This window comes from Scomber scombrus, chromosome 5 (assembly GCF_963691925.1).
Source record: "Scomber scombrus chromosome 5, fScoSco1.1, whole genome shotgun sequence".
Classification (NCBI taxonomy): domain Eukaryota; kingdom Metazoa; phylum Chordata; class Actinopteri; order Scombriformes; family Scombridae; genus Scomber; species Scomber scombrus.
The window spans coordinates 24,017,300-24,032,616 of record NC_084974.1 but is presented as its reverse complement, the minus strand read 5'-3'; the positions used below and the strand labels follow the sequence as shown (position 1 = coordinate 24,032,616).

The window sequence follows — 15,317 nt, the reverse complement described above, 5'->3', positions numbered from 1 at the left end:
GAAGAGAGATATCAAAAGAGGGCATATGGAACTTGCCTCCTTTTCCACCATGCCCCTCAATTTCTCCTTCTGCCTTTCCTCTGGGGAGTGAAATATCAATGTCTGGCATCTCAATCTTTCCTCCTTTGAAATCTGGTCCTTTTATTTTGACATCACCCTCAGGGAGACTCACTTTTGGTAAAGACACATCAAACTTTGGCATTCTAAACTTGCCCCCCTTCACCCCAGGGCCTTCAACATCAAGGTCAGTCTCAACTTTTCCTTTGGGGAGTGAAATGTTCATATCTGGTCCTTCCACATTGGCATCAACCTTTGGAAGACTCACTTTTGGTAAAGAAATGTCAAATTTCGGCATTTTGAATTTCCCCCCTTTCATCTCAGGGCCTTCAACATTGAAGTCTCCCTCAACACTCCCTTTGGGAAGTGAAATGTCAACAGTTGGTATGTCGATCTTTCCACCTTTTACATCAGGACCCTCAAGGCTGACATCTACCTCTGGAAATTTGATTTTTGGAAGAGAAACATCAAGTGATGGCATGTTAAGCTTTCCACCTTTAACTTCAGGACCCTCAGGGAGACTCACTTTTGGCAATGAAACATTAAATGTTGGCATTTTGAATTTGCCTCCTTTACCTCCAGGAACTTTGACATCTAAGTCACCCTCAACTTTTCCTTCTGGAAGTGAAATGTCACCTTTAAGTTCAGGTCTTTCAATGTCAATATCTCCCTCTACTTTTCCCTTTGGGAGTGAAATATCAATGGCCGGCATGTCCATTTTCCCCTCAATTTCTGGTCCTTCCATTTTGACATTACGCTCTGGCAGTTTCATCTTTGGAAGTGAAATATCAAATTTTGGCATTTTGAATTTTCCTCCTTTTACGTCAGGTCCCTCAATATTGAGGTCTGCTTCAGCCTGTCCTTTGGGGAGTGACATATCAATATCTGGCATGTCAATCTTTCCTCCCTTAATGTCGGGGCCTTTTATTTTGAACCCCCCCTCTGGAAGATTCACTTTTGGCAATGAAACATCAAATGTTGGCATTTTGAATTTGCCTCCTTTACCTCCAGGATCTTTGACATCAAAGTCACCCTCAATTTTTCCTTCTGGAAGTGAAATGTCACCTTTAAGTTCAGGTCCTTCAATGTCGATATTTCCCTTTACTTTTCCCTTTGGGAGTGAAATATCAATGGCCGGCATGTTCATTTTCCCCTCAATTTCTGGTCCTTCCATTTTGACATTACCCTCTGGCAGTTTCATCTTTGGGAGTGAAATATCAAATTTTGGCAATTTGAATTTTCCTCCTTTTACGTCAGGTCCCTCAATATTGAGGTCAGCTTCAGCCTGTCCTTTGGGGAGTGACATATCAATATCTGGCATGTCAATTTTCCCTCCCTTAATGTTGGGGCCTTTTATTTTGAATCCCCCCTCTGGAAGATTCACTTTTGGCAATGAAACATCAAATGTTGGCATTTTGAATTTGCCTCCTTTACCTCCAGGAACTTTGACATCAATGTCACCTTCAATATTTCCTTCTGGAAGTGAAATGTCACCTTTAAGTTCAGGTCCTTCAATGTCGATATTTCCCTTTACTTTTCCCTTTGGGAGTGAAATATCAATGGCCGGCATGTTCATTTTCCCCTCAATTTCTGGTCCTTCCATTTTGACATTACCCTCTGGCAGTTTCATCTTTGGGAGTGAAATATCAAATTTTGGCAATTTGAATTTTCCTCCTTTTACCTCAGGTCCTTCAATATTGAGGTCAGCTTCAGCCTTTCCTTTGGGGAGTGACATATCAATATCTGGCATGTCAATTTTCCCTCCCTTAATGTCGGGGCCTTTTATTTTGAATCCCCCCTCTGGAAGATTCACTTTTGGCAATGAAACATCAAATGTTGGCATTTTGAATTTGCCTCCTTTACCTCCAGGAACTTTGACATCTAAGTCACCCTCAACTTTTCCTTCTGGAAGTGAAATGTCATCTTTAAGTTCAGGTCCTTCAATGTCAATATCTCCCTTTACTTTTCCCTTTGGGAGTGAAATATCAATGGTCGGCATGTCCAGTTTTCCTTCAATGTCTGGTCCTTCCATTTTGACATTACGCTCTGGCAGTTTCATCTTTGGAAGTGAAACATCAAATTTTGGCAATTTGAATTTTCCTCCTTTTACGTCAGGTCCCTCAATATTGAGGTCAGCTTCAGCCTGTCCTTTGGGGAGTGACATATCAATATCTGGCATGTCAATCTTTCCTCCCTTATTGTCGGGGCCTTTTATTTTGAACCCCCCCTCTGGAAGATTCACTTTTGGCAATGAAACATCAAATGTTGGCATTTTGAATTTGCCTCCTTTACCTCCAGGAACTTTGACATCAAAGTCACCCTCAACTTTTCCTTCTGGAAGTGAAATGTCACCTTTAAGTCCAGGTCCTTCAATGTCAATATCTCCCTTTACTTTTCCCTTTGGGAGTGTAATATCAATGGTCGGCATGTCCATTTTTCCCTCAATCTCTGGACCTTCCAATTTGACATTACCCTCTGGCAGTTTCATCTTTGGGAGTGAAACATCAAATTTTGGCATTTTGAATGTTCCTCCTTTTACATCAGGTCCCTCAATATTGAGGTCAGCTTCAGCCTTTCCTTTGGGGAGTGACATATCAATATCTGGCATGTCAATCTTCCCCCCCTTAATGTCGGGGCCTTTTATTTTGAACCCCCCCTCTGGAAGATTCACTTTTGGCAATGAAACGTCAAATGTTGGCATTTTGAATTTGCCTCCTTTACCCTCAGGAACTTTGACATCTAAGTCACCCTCAACTTTTCCTTCTGGAAGTGAAATGTCACCTTTAAGTTCAGGTCCTTCAATGTCAATATCAATCCCTTTTGTTTTTATTTTAGGAAGAGAGATATCTAATGATGGCATGTGGAACTTCCCTCCTTTAGCCCCATGTCCCTCAATGTCAATATCTCCCTTTACTTTTCCTTTTGGTAGTGAAACATCAATTGTCGGCATGTCCATTTTTCCTTCAATTTCTGGTCCTTCCACTTTGACTTTACCCTCTGGCAGTTTCATCTTTGGAAAAGAAATGCCAAATTTTGGCATTTTGAATTTGCCTCCTTTTACTTCAGGACCTTCAATATTGAGGTCAGCTTCAGCCTTTCCTTTAGGGAGTGAAAGGTCAATGTCTGGCACATTGATTTTTGCACCTTTAAGTTCAGGACCTTCTATGTTGACATCTGGTGCTTTAGCTTTCATTTTAGGAAGACGGAAATCAAAAGAGGGCATATGGAACTTGCCTCCTTTTCCACCATGCCCTTCAACTTCAATTTCCCCTCCTGCCTTTCCTTTGGGGAGAGAAATATCAATGTCTGGCATCTCAATCTTCCTGCCTTTGATATCTGGTCCTTTTAGTTTGAAATCACCCTCTGGGAGACTCATTTTTGGTAAAGACACATCAAACCTTGGCATTTTAAAGTTACCCTCCTTCATCTCAGGACCCTCAACATCAAGGTCCCCCTCAACTTTTCCTTTGGGGAGTGAAATATCAATAGTTGGTAAGTTAATCTTTCCTCCTTTAATATCAGGACCCTTGAGGCTGACATCTATGTCTGGAGACTTAATCTGAGGGAGTGACATGTCACCTTTGATTTCAGGTGCTTTAATATCAACATCTACTCCTTTTGCTTTGATTTTAGGTAGAGAGATATCCACTGAGGGCATTTGAATTTTTCCTTTCATATCTGGTCCTTCCACATTGGCATCAACATTTGGAAGACTCACTTTTGGTAAAGACACATCAAATTTCGGCATTTTGAATTTCCCCCCTTTCACCTCAGGGCCTTCAACATTGAAGTCCCCCTCAACACTCCCTTTGGGAAGTGAAATGTCAACAGTTGGTATGTCAATCTTTCCACCTTTTACATCAGGACCCTCAAGGCTGACATCTACCTCTGGAGATTTGATTTTTGGAAGAGAAACATCAAATGATGGCATGTTAAGCTTTCCACCTTTAACTTCAGGACCCTCAGGGAGACTCACTTTTGGCAATGAAACATTAAATGTTGGCATTTTGAATTTGCCTCCTTTACCTCCAGGAACTTTGACATCTAAGTCACCCTCAACGTTTCCTTCTGGAAGTGAAATGTCACCTTTAAGTTCAGGTCCTTCAATGTCAATATCTCCCTTTACTTTTCCCTTTGGGAGTGAAATATCAATGGTCGGCATGTCCATTTTCCCCTCAATTTCTGGTCCTTCCATTTTGACATTACCCTCTGGCAGTTTCATCTTTGGGAGTGAAACATCAAATTTTGGCAATTTGAATTTTCCTCCTTTTACCTCAGGTCCCTCAATATTTAGGTCAGCTTCAGCCTGTCCTTTGGGGAGTGACATATCAATATCTGGCATGTCAATCTTCCCTTCCTTAATGTCGGGGCCTTTTATTTTGAATCCCCCCTCTGGAAGATTCACTTTTGGCAATGAAACATCAAATGTTGGCATTTTGAATTTGCCTCCTTTACCTCCAGGAACTTTGACATCTAAGTCACCCTCAACTTTTCCTTCTGGAAGTGAAATGTCACCTTTAAGTCCAGGTCCTTCAATGTCAATATCTCCCTTTACTTTTCCCTTTGGGAGTGTAATATCAATGGTCGGCATGTCCATTTTACCTTCTATTTCTGGTCCTTCCATTTTGACATTACGCTCTGGCAGTTTCATCTTTGGAAGTGAAACATCAAATTTTGGCATTTTGAATTTGCCTCCTTTTACCTCAGGTCCTTCAATATCGAGATCAGCTTCAGCCTTTCCTTTGGGGGGTGAAATGTCAATGTCTGGTGGAATAATTTTTCCTCCCTTAAGTTCAGGACTTTTAATATCAACATCAACTCCCTTAGCTTTGAATTTAGGAAGAGAGATATTAACAGAGGGCATGTGAAACTTGCTTCCTTTTCCACCATGCCCTTCAAAGTCAGTTTTCCCCCCTGCCTTTCCTTTGGGGAGAGAAATATCAATGTCTGGCATCTCAATCTTCTTGCTCTTTATCTCAGGACCTTTTAATTTGACGTCACCCTCATGAAAATTAACCTTTGGTGATGAAAGGTCAAACTTTGGCATTTTTATCTTTCCTCCTTTCCCTTCAGGACCATCAACATTTATGTCAACCTCGCCTTTTCCTTTTGGAAGTGAAATATCGACAGTGGGCATTTCCATTTTTCCTTTCATCTCTGGTCCTTCCACTTTGACATCACCCTCTGGCAGTTTCATCTTTGGAAGTGAAATATCAAATTTTGGCATTTTAAATTTACCCATTTCTCCCTCTGGGCCTTCAATATTTATGTCACCTTTGGTTTTTCCTTTAGGAAGTCCAATATCACAGGCTGGTATTTCAAAATGTCCATCTTTTCCAGAGTGAATGTCAATATCAATATCTCCCTGTGCTTTTCCTTTAGGAAGCGAAAGGTCAATTATTGGCATTTCAAACTTCCCACCTTTAACTTTCGGCCCCTGAAAATTTACATCTCCCTCAGGGAGAGCAATGTCTACAGATGGAAGGCTGAATTTGCCATCTTTTCCTTCACCTTCTACAGAGATATCACCCTCAAATGTTTGCTGAGGGGGAGGAATATCAACAGAGGGTCCCTCAAGGCCAATATTTCCCTCAGGCATCTTCATCTTTAGTAGGGATAACTCAAATGTAGGCATCTTAAAGTTGCCTCCTTTTGCTGAGGGTCTTTCAAAATCTATCTTACCCTCTGCTTTTCCTTTTGGAAGAGAGATATCAACTGTAGGCATGTTAATTTTCCCTCCTTTTATCTCACCCTTTAGGTCTAGACCTGCCTTTGGTGATTTGACTTTAAGTCCAGGACCTTCAACATCAATGTCACCTCCCTGTGATTTAATCTTTGGCATTATCACATCTAAAGAAGGCAGATGGAACTTTCCTCCTTTGACTTCAGGTCCTTCAATATCAACCGCTCCTTCTTTGGATTTCATCTTTGGGAGTGAGATGTCAAATGTGGGCATCTTGAACTTGGTTCCGCTACCACCACTGCCCTCGAGCTCCATGTCACCTTCTACATTAGCCTTGGGAAGTGAAAAGTCAACATTTGGGATTTCAGGGCATTCTAGCTTCACCTCTCCTTCACACAGTTTCATTTTTGGGAACTTGCTGCTGCCATCGATGTTCAAATCACCCTCTATTTTTCCTTGGGGAAGAGAGAGATCGACTGTAGGCATCTTGATCTTTCCACCTTTGATTTCAGGTCCCTCCAAAACAACATCTCCCTCAGCCGATTTCATTGTGGGAAGAGATATATTACATGTAGGCATTTTAAACTTGCCTCCTTTTCCCTTGATGTCAACCTTACCCTTGGATTTACCTTTTGGTAGAGAAATGTCTACTGATGGCACTTCAATGTCTCCCTCCATTTTTCCTTTTGGCAGAGATACATCAATAGAAGGCATCTGCATCTGACCTCCACCCTCAAACTCTGGCCCTTCTATGTTCATGTGAGCCTCTGGTTGTTTCAGCTTTGGTAAAGAAACATCAAAGATAGGCATTTTGAATTTCCCCCCCTTCCCTTCCTTACTTTTGGGCAGAGAAATGTCAAGTGAGGGCATTTCAAATTTACCACCTTTCACTCCAGGGCCTTCAATGTCAACTTCCACCTCAGCCGTTGCTGCTTTGCCTTTTGGAAGGGTTAAGTCTACTTTGGGCAACTTGAATCCCCCTTCAATGTCTTGTCCTTTTACATCTACTTCTCCCTCTGGTGACTTAATTTTTGGGAGGGATAAGTCAAAATTAGGCATCTTGAACTGTCCATCTCCGCCAACGTAATAGTCCATATCTACATCTACACCCTCAGTTTTCACTTTTGGAAGAGAGATGTCAACAGAAGGCACACCGAACTTCCCTCCACCCTCTGCATCTTCGATATTGACATCTGGTGATCCCATCTTTAGTAATGTGATATCAACTTTTGGCATAGAAATTTTGGGCCCTTTAAAAGTGCCCTCCACCTCATCAGGGATTCTCCGTCCAGTGTCCAGCTCTAAATCAACACCAGGCACAGAGATGTCAATGGCAGGCATTTTAACTGCTGTCTTCCCAGCTGCTTCATACTGTGGGAATGAGACGTCCATGTCAGACTTTCCCTTCATGTTTGGTAAAGAAATATCAACCGAAGGCATTTTAATCGATGCAGCATTTCCTGAGAGATCTCCTTCTATCTGTGGTTTGGTTAAATGTGCTTCAGGGAAACCAACATCACCACCCCCTTTGATTTCTACTTTTGGGGGTGTTATGTCAGCGTTAGGCATTTTCATTTCTTCTGCTTTTACCTTGATGCCACCATCTATCTCATCTGAATGACATGAGAGTCTAACTTTGGGTAGTTTCAACTTTGGCATTCTGAGCTTTGCATCTCCTTTGCCTACATCTACATCAACTTTTCCCCCAGCTGCCTCTGCATCAACCCCTCCTTTGACTTCAATTTTAGGAGCTTTGATTTCTGTTTTTCCCTTAACAGCTGGCAAAGATGCCTCACCTTTTCCAGAAGGGAGTGAAAACTCCACATCAGGTGCATTAAACTTAGCTCCCCCCTTCTCCACATCCATATTGCTGCCTTTATCACCAGACAAACTGAACTCCACTGATGGTGGCCGGATGTTCAGATCTGGTGGCTTCAGCTCCAAAGATCCAGTTTCCAAAGCCGAGCCGGACTTTGTGTGTTTAGTCTTAGGAAAGTTGATTCCAAACTTGTGTCCTTTTCCTTTGGTTTTCACTTTAGCTCCAGGTATCTCAGCTGGAGAGATATTCACCTGCCCCTCGAGTCGTTCAGTTTCCACTTTTCCTCCTGTCTCTGCGCCAGTGTAACCCTTAGCTTTCATGTGGGGAAACCTTGTATAACAGTGTAAAGGAAAGAAAAGAGAGAAAAAGAAAGACATTGTAATATGGCCAAATAAAGTTACAAATATTCCTAAATGCTCTGTAAAAATTAACCAGAAAACAGAAAAAACAAAGCGAACCTGATCTTCCTCTTTGCTTTCGCTCCTGCTCCGGCTCCCTCTGCTTCAACCTTTGCACTCCTCCTCTGTTTGAATTTGGGAAGAGAAAACTCCACATCCACGTCACTCAGCTCCAGCTTCGAGGGTGTTCCTTCTATGACCAGCTCCTCTCTGCGCTTCTCTTTCAGCCTCTTCAGACCAAAGCGACCGCCTCTCTTCTTCTTGGCCTTGAACGGCTTGGTGCCCTTCACACTCTGAAACAGGCATACAATTTGAGTATGACAATGCTGTTCAGGTGCTGGCTTTGTGTACAGTAGCTCAAAGCATTGAAACATGCATACAATTTGAGTATGACAATTCTGTTCAGGTGCTGGCTTTGTGTACAGTAGCTCAAAGCATTCAACAATGGACTATGTGTGGCAACTGTGGTATAAAAACTATGTTTAAATTTAATGTGAAGATTGTACTTGAACTGGGGCCACATTCTAAGTTATGGTTTGATCTGAAAGTTAAAAAAACCCATTTAGGCTTCAATGAGGCCTTTGACAGTCTGAAGTCTGAAGATAACAAACTGACATTACTACATTATTTAAACTACACACAACTTATAAATACAAAATATAATGATCACCATTTTGGCCATCTTGGCTTTGGGTCCTTTGGCCTCCACGCTGGGAACTCGAGGCCGCACGATGACCTCAGCTCCTTGGATGGTCCTTTTCAGCAGGAAGCTGACCTTATATGGCTCCGCACACTGAAGGATCTTCAGGGCGTCTTCATATTTCACGTTGTCGAAGTAGACCTTGGCACTCAGCAGCTGGTCACCTACAGAGAACAGTATGAATTCATGTGTCCAGTGTTGAAAAGTCATATGTTACGCCAGACCATCTTAATTTGTACTTTCATTGAGTTGAAGTCAACACATTAACCAAAAAAAATGTCTGCACACCTGAATATGTAACTGGTGCATTGGGGGAAAACTCTTAACTTCGGATAGTTAGGTATTATATGGATATTGTGATGCTTAAATTATATGATTGATGTGGAAGTGGATCTTATTTACCCGTGTCATTTTCATGACATATCATTTTATTATATGCTTTAAAGAAGAAAAACGTGTCTTCTTTACCTAATTATATGGATGATAGCATGTGTGTTTGCTTATTAACCAACTGAACCAAATTCTTTGGTCTTCTGATCAGGTGATTTGAGGAGCATCCATGTGCTCATATGGAACTGTTGTGATGCTTGCTCGTATACCCAATGAAAGCCAAGCAGATGGATATGTCATAAATCAATAAAAATACCAGCAGTGTGCAGGATGGGGTTGGGTTGAGGTTAATAATTCCAAAATTAATAATGTACTGTATACTTGGTTGAGTCCTCTACTTTTCCATGGAGGAATGTGGTGCAGTGCTAGGACTATTAGAATTACTTGAAAACAAGAACAAGCATAAAGTGGTCCTTAAAATCAATAGATTAAGATTGTTGTCTTATATTTTTTTTATGCAAATGAATAAGCAAATCCAATATGCATGGACCAATAAAAAAATGAACATACAACAACCACAGAAACCAAATCAGTTTATATTCTTACAGAAAACAGGCCTGTAATAATAGTGCAAGTCCATGCAGCATAACAAAGGTTCATCTGCAAAACTATTAAAACAGTTCTCCTCTAATAAGAGGCTGAGAGTAACTCTAACCTTTAAAAAGTCCAAATAGACCAAAAAGATCCAAAATCAAATGTACAATTTAAGATAATTAGGAGATAATGGTGTGAAATTTCATCATGAATTGTACAGTATAGTAGTGTCACATACATGTGTGTTCACTTCTTCACTTTTATCTGAGGATGACTATGTGTAGTTTGAATATTTTGTTGTAATTTGTGCTCACATAAAATAAAAGCAGTCTCATTTTTTGGGTGTCTTTTGTACATTTTGTAAATTTCATTCTTTATTAGCCTACATTTAGCTTAATGCTGTTATACAGATGCACTGTTAAGTTTGGCTTTTATTTAAACTGAAGCATTAAACGCACAACGCTTTAATACATAGAATGTTAAAAGACATCTGTCATCTAGTCTGGGCCATGATTTGTTAGCATGAGCTGCTAAAGATGTACAAGCGAAACTACAAGAGAGAAAACTAAAAACAAGTGTTTTCTATTATCTAAACATGTGCCCTTTGGTAGTTACAGTGAGGAACTGCAACACTATACAAATTCATAGCTAACATTAAAACACAATGATGTAATTGTGTTAGCTTAGAATGGACCCTTTACATTTACATACGGTGAAAGTCCCCTTTCACGGACACTGCCATGTTGCACCGCCATGTTGCACTGCCATGTTGCACCACTATGTTTCTACAGTAGCCCAGAGCAGAGTTTCACAGCTACTGTAAGTAACTCCTACAAGCTCATCACTAGGTGCCACTAAATCTTACATTGTGGTCCTTTAAAATGACCATCACTAGTTTCTCTGGGTGGGTTTAAAGCTTTGCTGCAGTAACTCTGTGCATCATCATCTATCTATGAATGTCAGTGGTGTTGCTACAAGGGTTTTAATGCCTTAAATTGCTGCTGTTTCACAACCTTAATTCTAGCATTAAGGTGATATTTTTATTTTCTATTTATTGTAATTTATTTCATTATTTTATTATTTTATATTGATTAATGAGAGGTCTGTCCGTATTACTTGTTTTTATATTGTTTGTCTGAAACTTTTTGCTGCTGCCTGTCTCTTTTAATCTCAGTGTGGTTTTCGAGTAAAATAAAGGTAAAATAAAATGTGTGGCGTTGTTGACGTAATTATTAAAAATGACGACAGCAATATAAGTATTGACAAATAGTATAGTTTTCTGGTGCAGTGATTATGCTATAATGCAGAATCGTGGGTGACTTACTGCCCTCCTGTGGCCATACTGAGGGACTGCAACACTACAATAAATGCAAAGCTAACACTGTTAATCAATGTAATTGTTATCAATGTGAATATGTACAGATAATTGTTATTAAGATAATTATTATTACAAAAAACAAAAAAGTTTGTTATTTTAAAAAGTTTTTTGAATAACAGGTTTCTTGTCTGAAGATCATGTGCTCATGTATGCCCTTTTGTGGCTACAGCAAAGAACTACACCATGGCAAGAATGTCGAGTCAGACCCAACACCATGCATACATACATTCTAGTATTACATTAAAAATAAAACTAAGTGGCCAAACTGCAGTAATCTGAAATGAAAGTCACTTTTGTGGTATTTACATAGACTTATATTAATTTCCTGGAGACCTACAGTACCTTAACCCTAACCATAACCACTGCTTGCTTAAATCTAACCATCACCCTAACCTTAACATGACATTAACCACTGACTCACAAATCAGGTTTTTCCCAATTGGGGACACACTTTCTGTCCCCAACTGCACTAACCATCCCCAATCAACTGGTCTCAATTCTGGTGTGTTTCCCTGAAAGTGACTTTAGTCATACCCCCCTCCCACCTACCCACACACAACATAGCTTAGGGTTTGCAGTTTGTATATTTTCATCTTACTCCCTGTTGGAATTATGCATATTTTAAGGCACTTTGTGAGGAACGTGTTTGCTAAAAGTGCTTCCTAAAAGGATAAGAGTTGACTGCAGGTACCTTGCTGTAGACTGAGATGCTTAGCAGCTGGAGAGTCTTTGAGGACATCCTTGACAAAGATCCCTCGCTCTCCTCCACCAGTCACACTGTAGCCGCTGGCTCCGGCCTCTGCCTCAGTTTCCACCACGATTTCCACAGGGATAGAAGCTTCCTCCCCACTCTGACACACAGACATCACAAACACTTGCATGTAAAAATAACTTTTAAATATCTCCTTTACTGCACAGGAACAGAATTTGCTCCAAGAAAAACATTTTATCGCTGTTTTATTTTGGTCTGTCATGATTAGTCCTAGTTAGTTTGATCTCAGGCTCTAATGATAGAGTTAACCTTTAAAGGCAGGATCTTTTATGTATACATTCCCTGGTCTTATTACTCTGCATCACATAGCTCCATAAAACCAACAAGAACACAACAGGTAGAAACTGTTCCTATCGATACCATGTATTTTTGTCATTTTTCTTTGCTGGGTAGATTACAATTTTAGTTTTAAGTGCATGTGGGCTTTACCAATGTTTTATAACTTGTTTCACTTGCTCCTGTGAGTGATAATGTACTGTACTGTTATTGTCACTTCACACTTTGCTGCTGAATCCATTTCATCCATTAAGCTGTCATGAAGAAAAGGTCCCTCAATTCCTGGACTGTATCCACTTTTCCAGTGAGTGACAAACAGATATACAGTAAGTTTCCACTCAAAGGAAAACGTGAATTGTGTACTTTATCAACCATGGAGTGACTTTTAGGTCAAGTGTGGATCTTAATTTATCTCATGCATTAATTTATTCATTATTTCTTGTAAGAGCTGACCTTTGGCCCAGTTATGGCCTCAAACTTTTCATTATGTAGATTAACTGAGTTTATCAGACTCCTGCTTACTGTCTGCTCGTCTGTGGCCTCTGAGTCCATCTCTGGTTGGGCCAGTTGGCAGCTCGGCTCCCTCAGATGACTTCTCTTCTGGCTCAGCACCTGTTTCAGCTCTGCATGGAGCTTCTCCTTCTGCACCTGCAGACAACACAGGAGAAACAAGGTGAGATGGTCCACAGGGCAGGTAGATCTCATGAAGCTAAAAGAACAGAAATTAACCCAATGAGTACTTATATCACCTATTTGCTGAAAAAAGTTCTAGTTAAATTGTATAATCAATAATTATTCATTGGGGTTTATTGCTTTTACCTGAAATATATTACTGTACTCCACCACTGTTTCTAGACTGTTTCTTAATGAATAACAGTTATACATGATAATTGCTGTTGTTGCTGTTGTTATATACTATATGTGTGTAACTATATATACATATTACTGATTTTACTTCCCTCTGATTGTTTGAATATATTTAATATTTGCTGTTTAAATCATCTTCTCTTTCCTCTTTTGCTTTGTAAAGTATTGATTATTATTATCTCTTAAAGGTGTGCAACTGGTATCATTACAACTGTTAAATTAATAAAAATGTGACTCTCCATCACTTATACTAAGCGTCTTATGTTACTTGTGTCCTGTTAATTTGATAATTATACACTACAGAGACTCCTGAAATCTGATCCTCTAACTTACATGGTGCCACATTTGAAAATCCAGTGTATATGTGTATATTAATAGCTGCAAAAAACACATTACGTTGTAGTGTTTGGTGTAACTGTGGTCTTGTTCCTGTTCTTTGAAATTGATCAGCCTGTTAACTACACAACACTCATATCTGAAACCAGCAGGTGTCACTGTATTGTGACAGGCAGCAGCAGCAGCAGCAGCAGCACTGCTCGTTTTCATCAAAACTCTTGAAGCGCTAACGTACAACTTTTTGGTCTGTGAATGTGGGTCAGAGTGTTTACAGCTTCTCTGAGTGCCTGACAACTGCAGCTGGTTTCAGATCTGCCACATTCAGATGGTTTTTGTTGTCAAACTTGCAGCCAGCGGCCACCTGCTGCGGCGTGAAAAGGCCACAACTGGCATCTTTGCTGAGCTGGGAGAAATGAAAGGTTGTTTATGTGGTGGACGGTGACTTCAGCAGATTGGGCCTGGGCTATTGTAATCTGGTTTGTATGAGTCTGTTCGCTGCTGGGGTCAGGAGGTCAATCACAATGCTGAACCCCTCTATCTAAATATCTGAATAAAGCTGTAGCTCATAAAAATCTCTGTTATTTTTTTGTGTGTACCAATGAGGTCAATGTCAACATCACTCTCCTCAGTCCAACTATAGTAAATTACAGTATGTACAAAAGTCTAATACACTGAACTGACTTGTGATGTTGTCACGCCCTGTGTTCCTCAATCAAGTTGTTCTTTTCTACTATTTCATGTTGTTCACGGCAGTAAAAATCACTGCTCTCATCTCTCTTATTGATCAGCTGTTAATCACACATTGTTCATTTAAGTTTACCTGCAAAATTCATCATCTCATAGACAACCACATACATCTTTAAACCTGCTGTAACTGATTTTTTGGCCACTAGGGGGAAGCAGAAAAAGTAGTAAACACAACACTGACATAACATCACCTTTTAAGTAGATTTTTGAACTTGTTAGCAATATTAGCTTATTTCCACATCCAGCAGTTACTGCTCAACACTATCATTCATTTGAAGTCGTGTGTCTGTCCACCTGCTGAATGTAAGTCCAATATTCACCTTTTTTTAGCTCTGTTTTTGCTCTCTGACAATTCCTGAGAGAAATATCTGGCTTTAAGCCACCAAATGCTCCACTATGTCCACCAGCTAGTCTACAGCTAACTTTGTCTATTTGCCATTTAGTGCTGAGCAGGTAGTGTATGGTGGGTTTTTACAGCTTTTCTCTGAAAACAGCTGAAATGGACATAAATGTCTGAATGAAAACTCATGACAATCTATTAAAGTCAAGACAAAAGTGGTGGAGCAACAAAACACATTGGAGCCAAACCACTAACACAACTAAAAAGGAAAAAAAGCAAAAAAATAAAAAGTATATACAACATGAACAAGACAAAATGTGCACTCTGTTAGAATGTTTTTTTTGTTGTTGTTTTTTTTTTTTTAAAGTTAGTGTTTCTTTTTCCTCCTGAGACTCAGGTGCATCAACAGCATGTTTCTACACACCTTTATCAAGACACTGAAACATTCCTGGAGATGTGTGTATTTATGAATGCTTTCTCTGTCTGTGTGTGTTAGAAGTGTGTTGATGCAGGTAAGTTTGTGTTTGGGTATGACAGCATGCGTGTCTGTATCTCACCACTCTCTCGGGGGTCTCCTGTTCGTCTGCGGAGCCGCTGTGGTGAGGGTTGCGTTGTGGGGCGGAGGGGGATCGATTAGAGGGGGGCGACCGCCTCTTATCTTTTACCTGCACAGAGTAACAGATAGTGTTGAATCTCATTGAATTGAATGATGTTTCATGCAACAGCAGTCTCTTGTTTGTTGTGTTTGGATTTTACCCTTTAACTGAATTGCAACCTGTGGGCGATTCAAATGGGAAAGGATAAAGACCACGATAACCATAATGTAAAATATCATGAGAAATTTTTTTAATATAACCACTGACATTCTTGGCTTTCAAGCTTCCACTGCTTCAGTGAAGCTGCTCAAAAGAAGAAATGGCGATTGGTCTAATAAACAGTAACACAGAGCTATCAGGACGCTTTGCTCTCACACGCACTGCATTGATAGTCACACACATGGCCGTAGCTACCATTGAGGAC

The 15,317-nt window shown here is 40.2% G+C and overlaps 1 protein-coding gene across 1 annotated transcript in view; it reads right to left on the bottom strand.

Moving 5' to 3' along the window:
* Nucleotides 1-15,317, bottom strand: part of prx (periaxin) — a 50,548-nt gene that overhangs the window by 11,008 nt on the left and 24,223 nt on the right. Inside the window, exons 6-15 of the mRNA XM_062419903.1 lie at nucleotides 14,855-14,962; nucleotides 12,530-12,655; nucleotides 11,651-11,810; nucleotides 8,628-8,821; nucleotides 8,018-8,250; nucleotides 6,659-7,889; nucleotides 2,410-6,325; nucleotides 2,222-2,349; nucleotides 881-2,056; nucleotides 49-493 (exon numbers count right to left, since the gene is read on the bottom strand). Of these exons, the coding sequence (XP_062275887.1) occupies nucleotides 49-493; nucleotides 881-2,056; nucleotides 2,222-2,349; nucleotides 2,410-6,325; nucleotides 6,659-7,889; nucleotides 8,018-8,250; nucleotides 8,628-8,821; nucleotides 11,651-11,810; nucleotides 12,530-12,655; nucleotides 14,855-14,962 (7,717 nt within the window). The remainder of the gene's footprint in view (nucleotides 1-48; nucleotides 494-880; nucleotides 2,057-2,221; nucleotides 2,350-2,409; nucleotides 6,326-6,658; nucleotides 7,890-8,017; nucleotides 8,251-8,627; nucleotides 8,822-11,650; nucleotides 11,811-12,529; nucleotides 12,656-14,854; nucleotides 14,963-15,317) is intronic.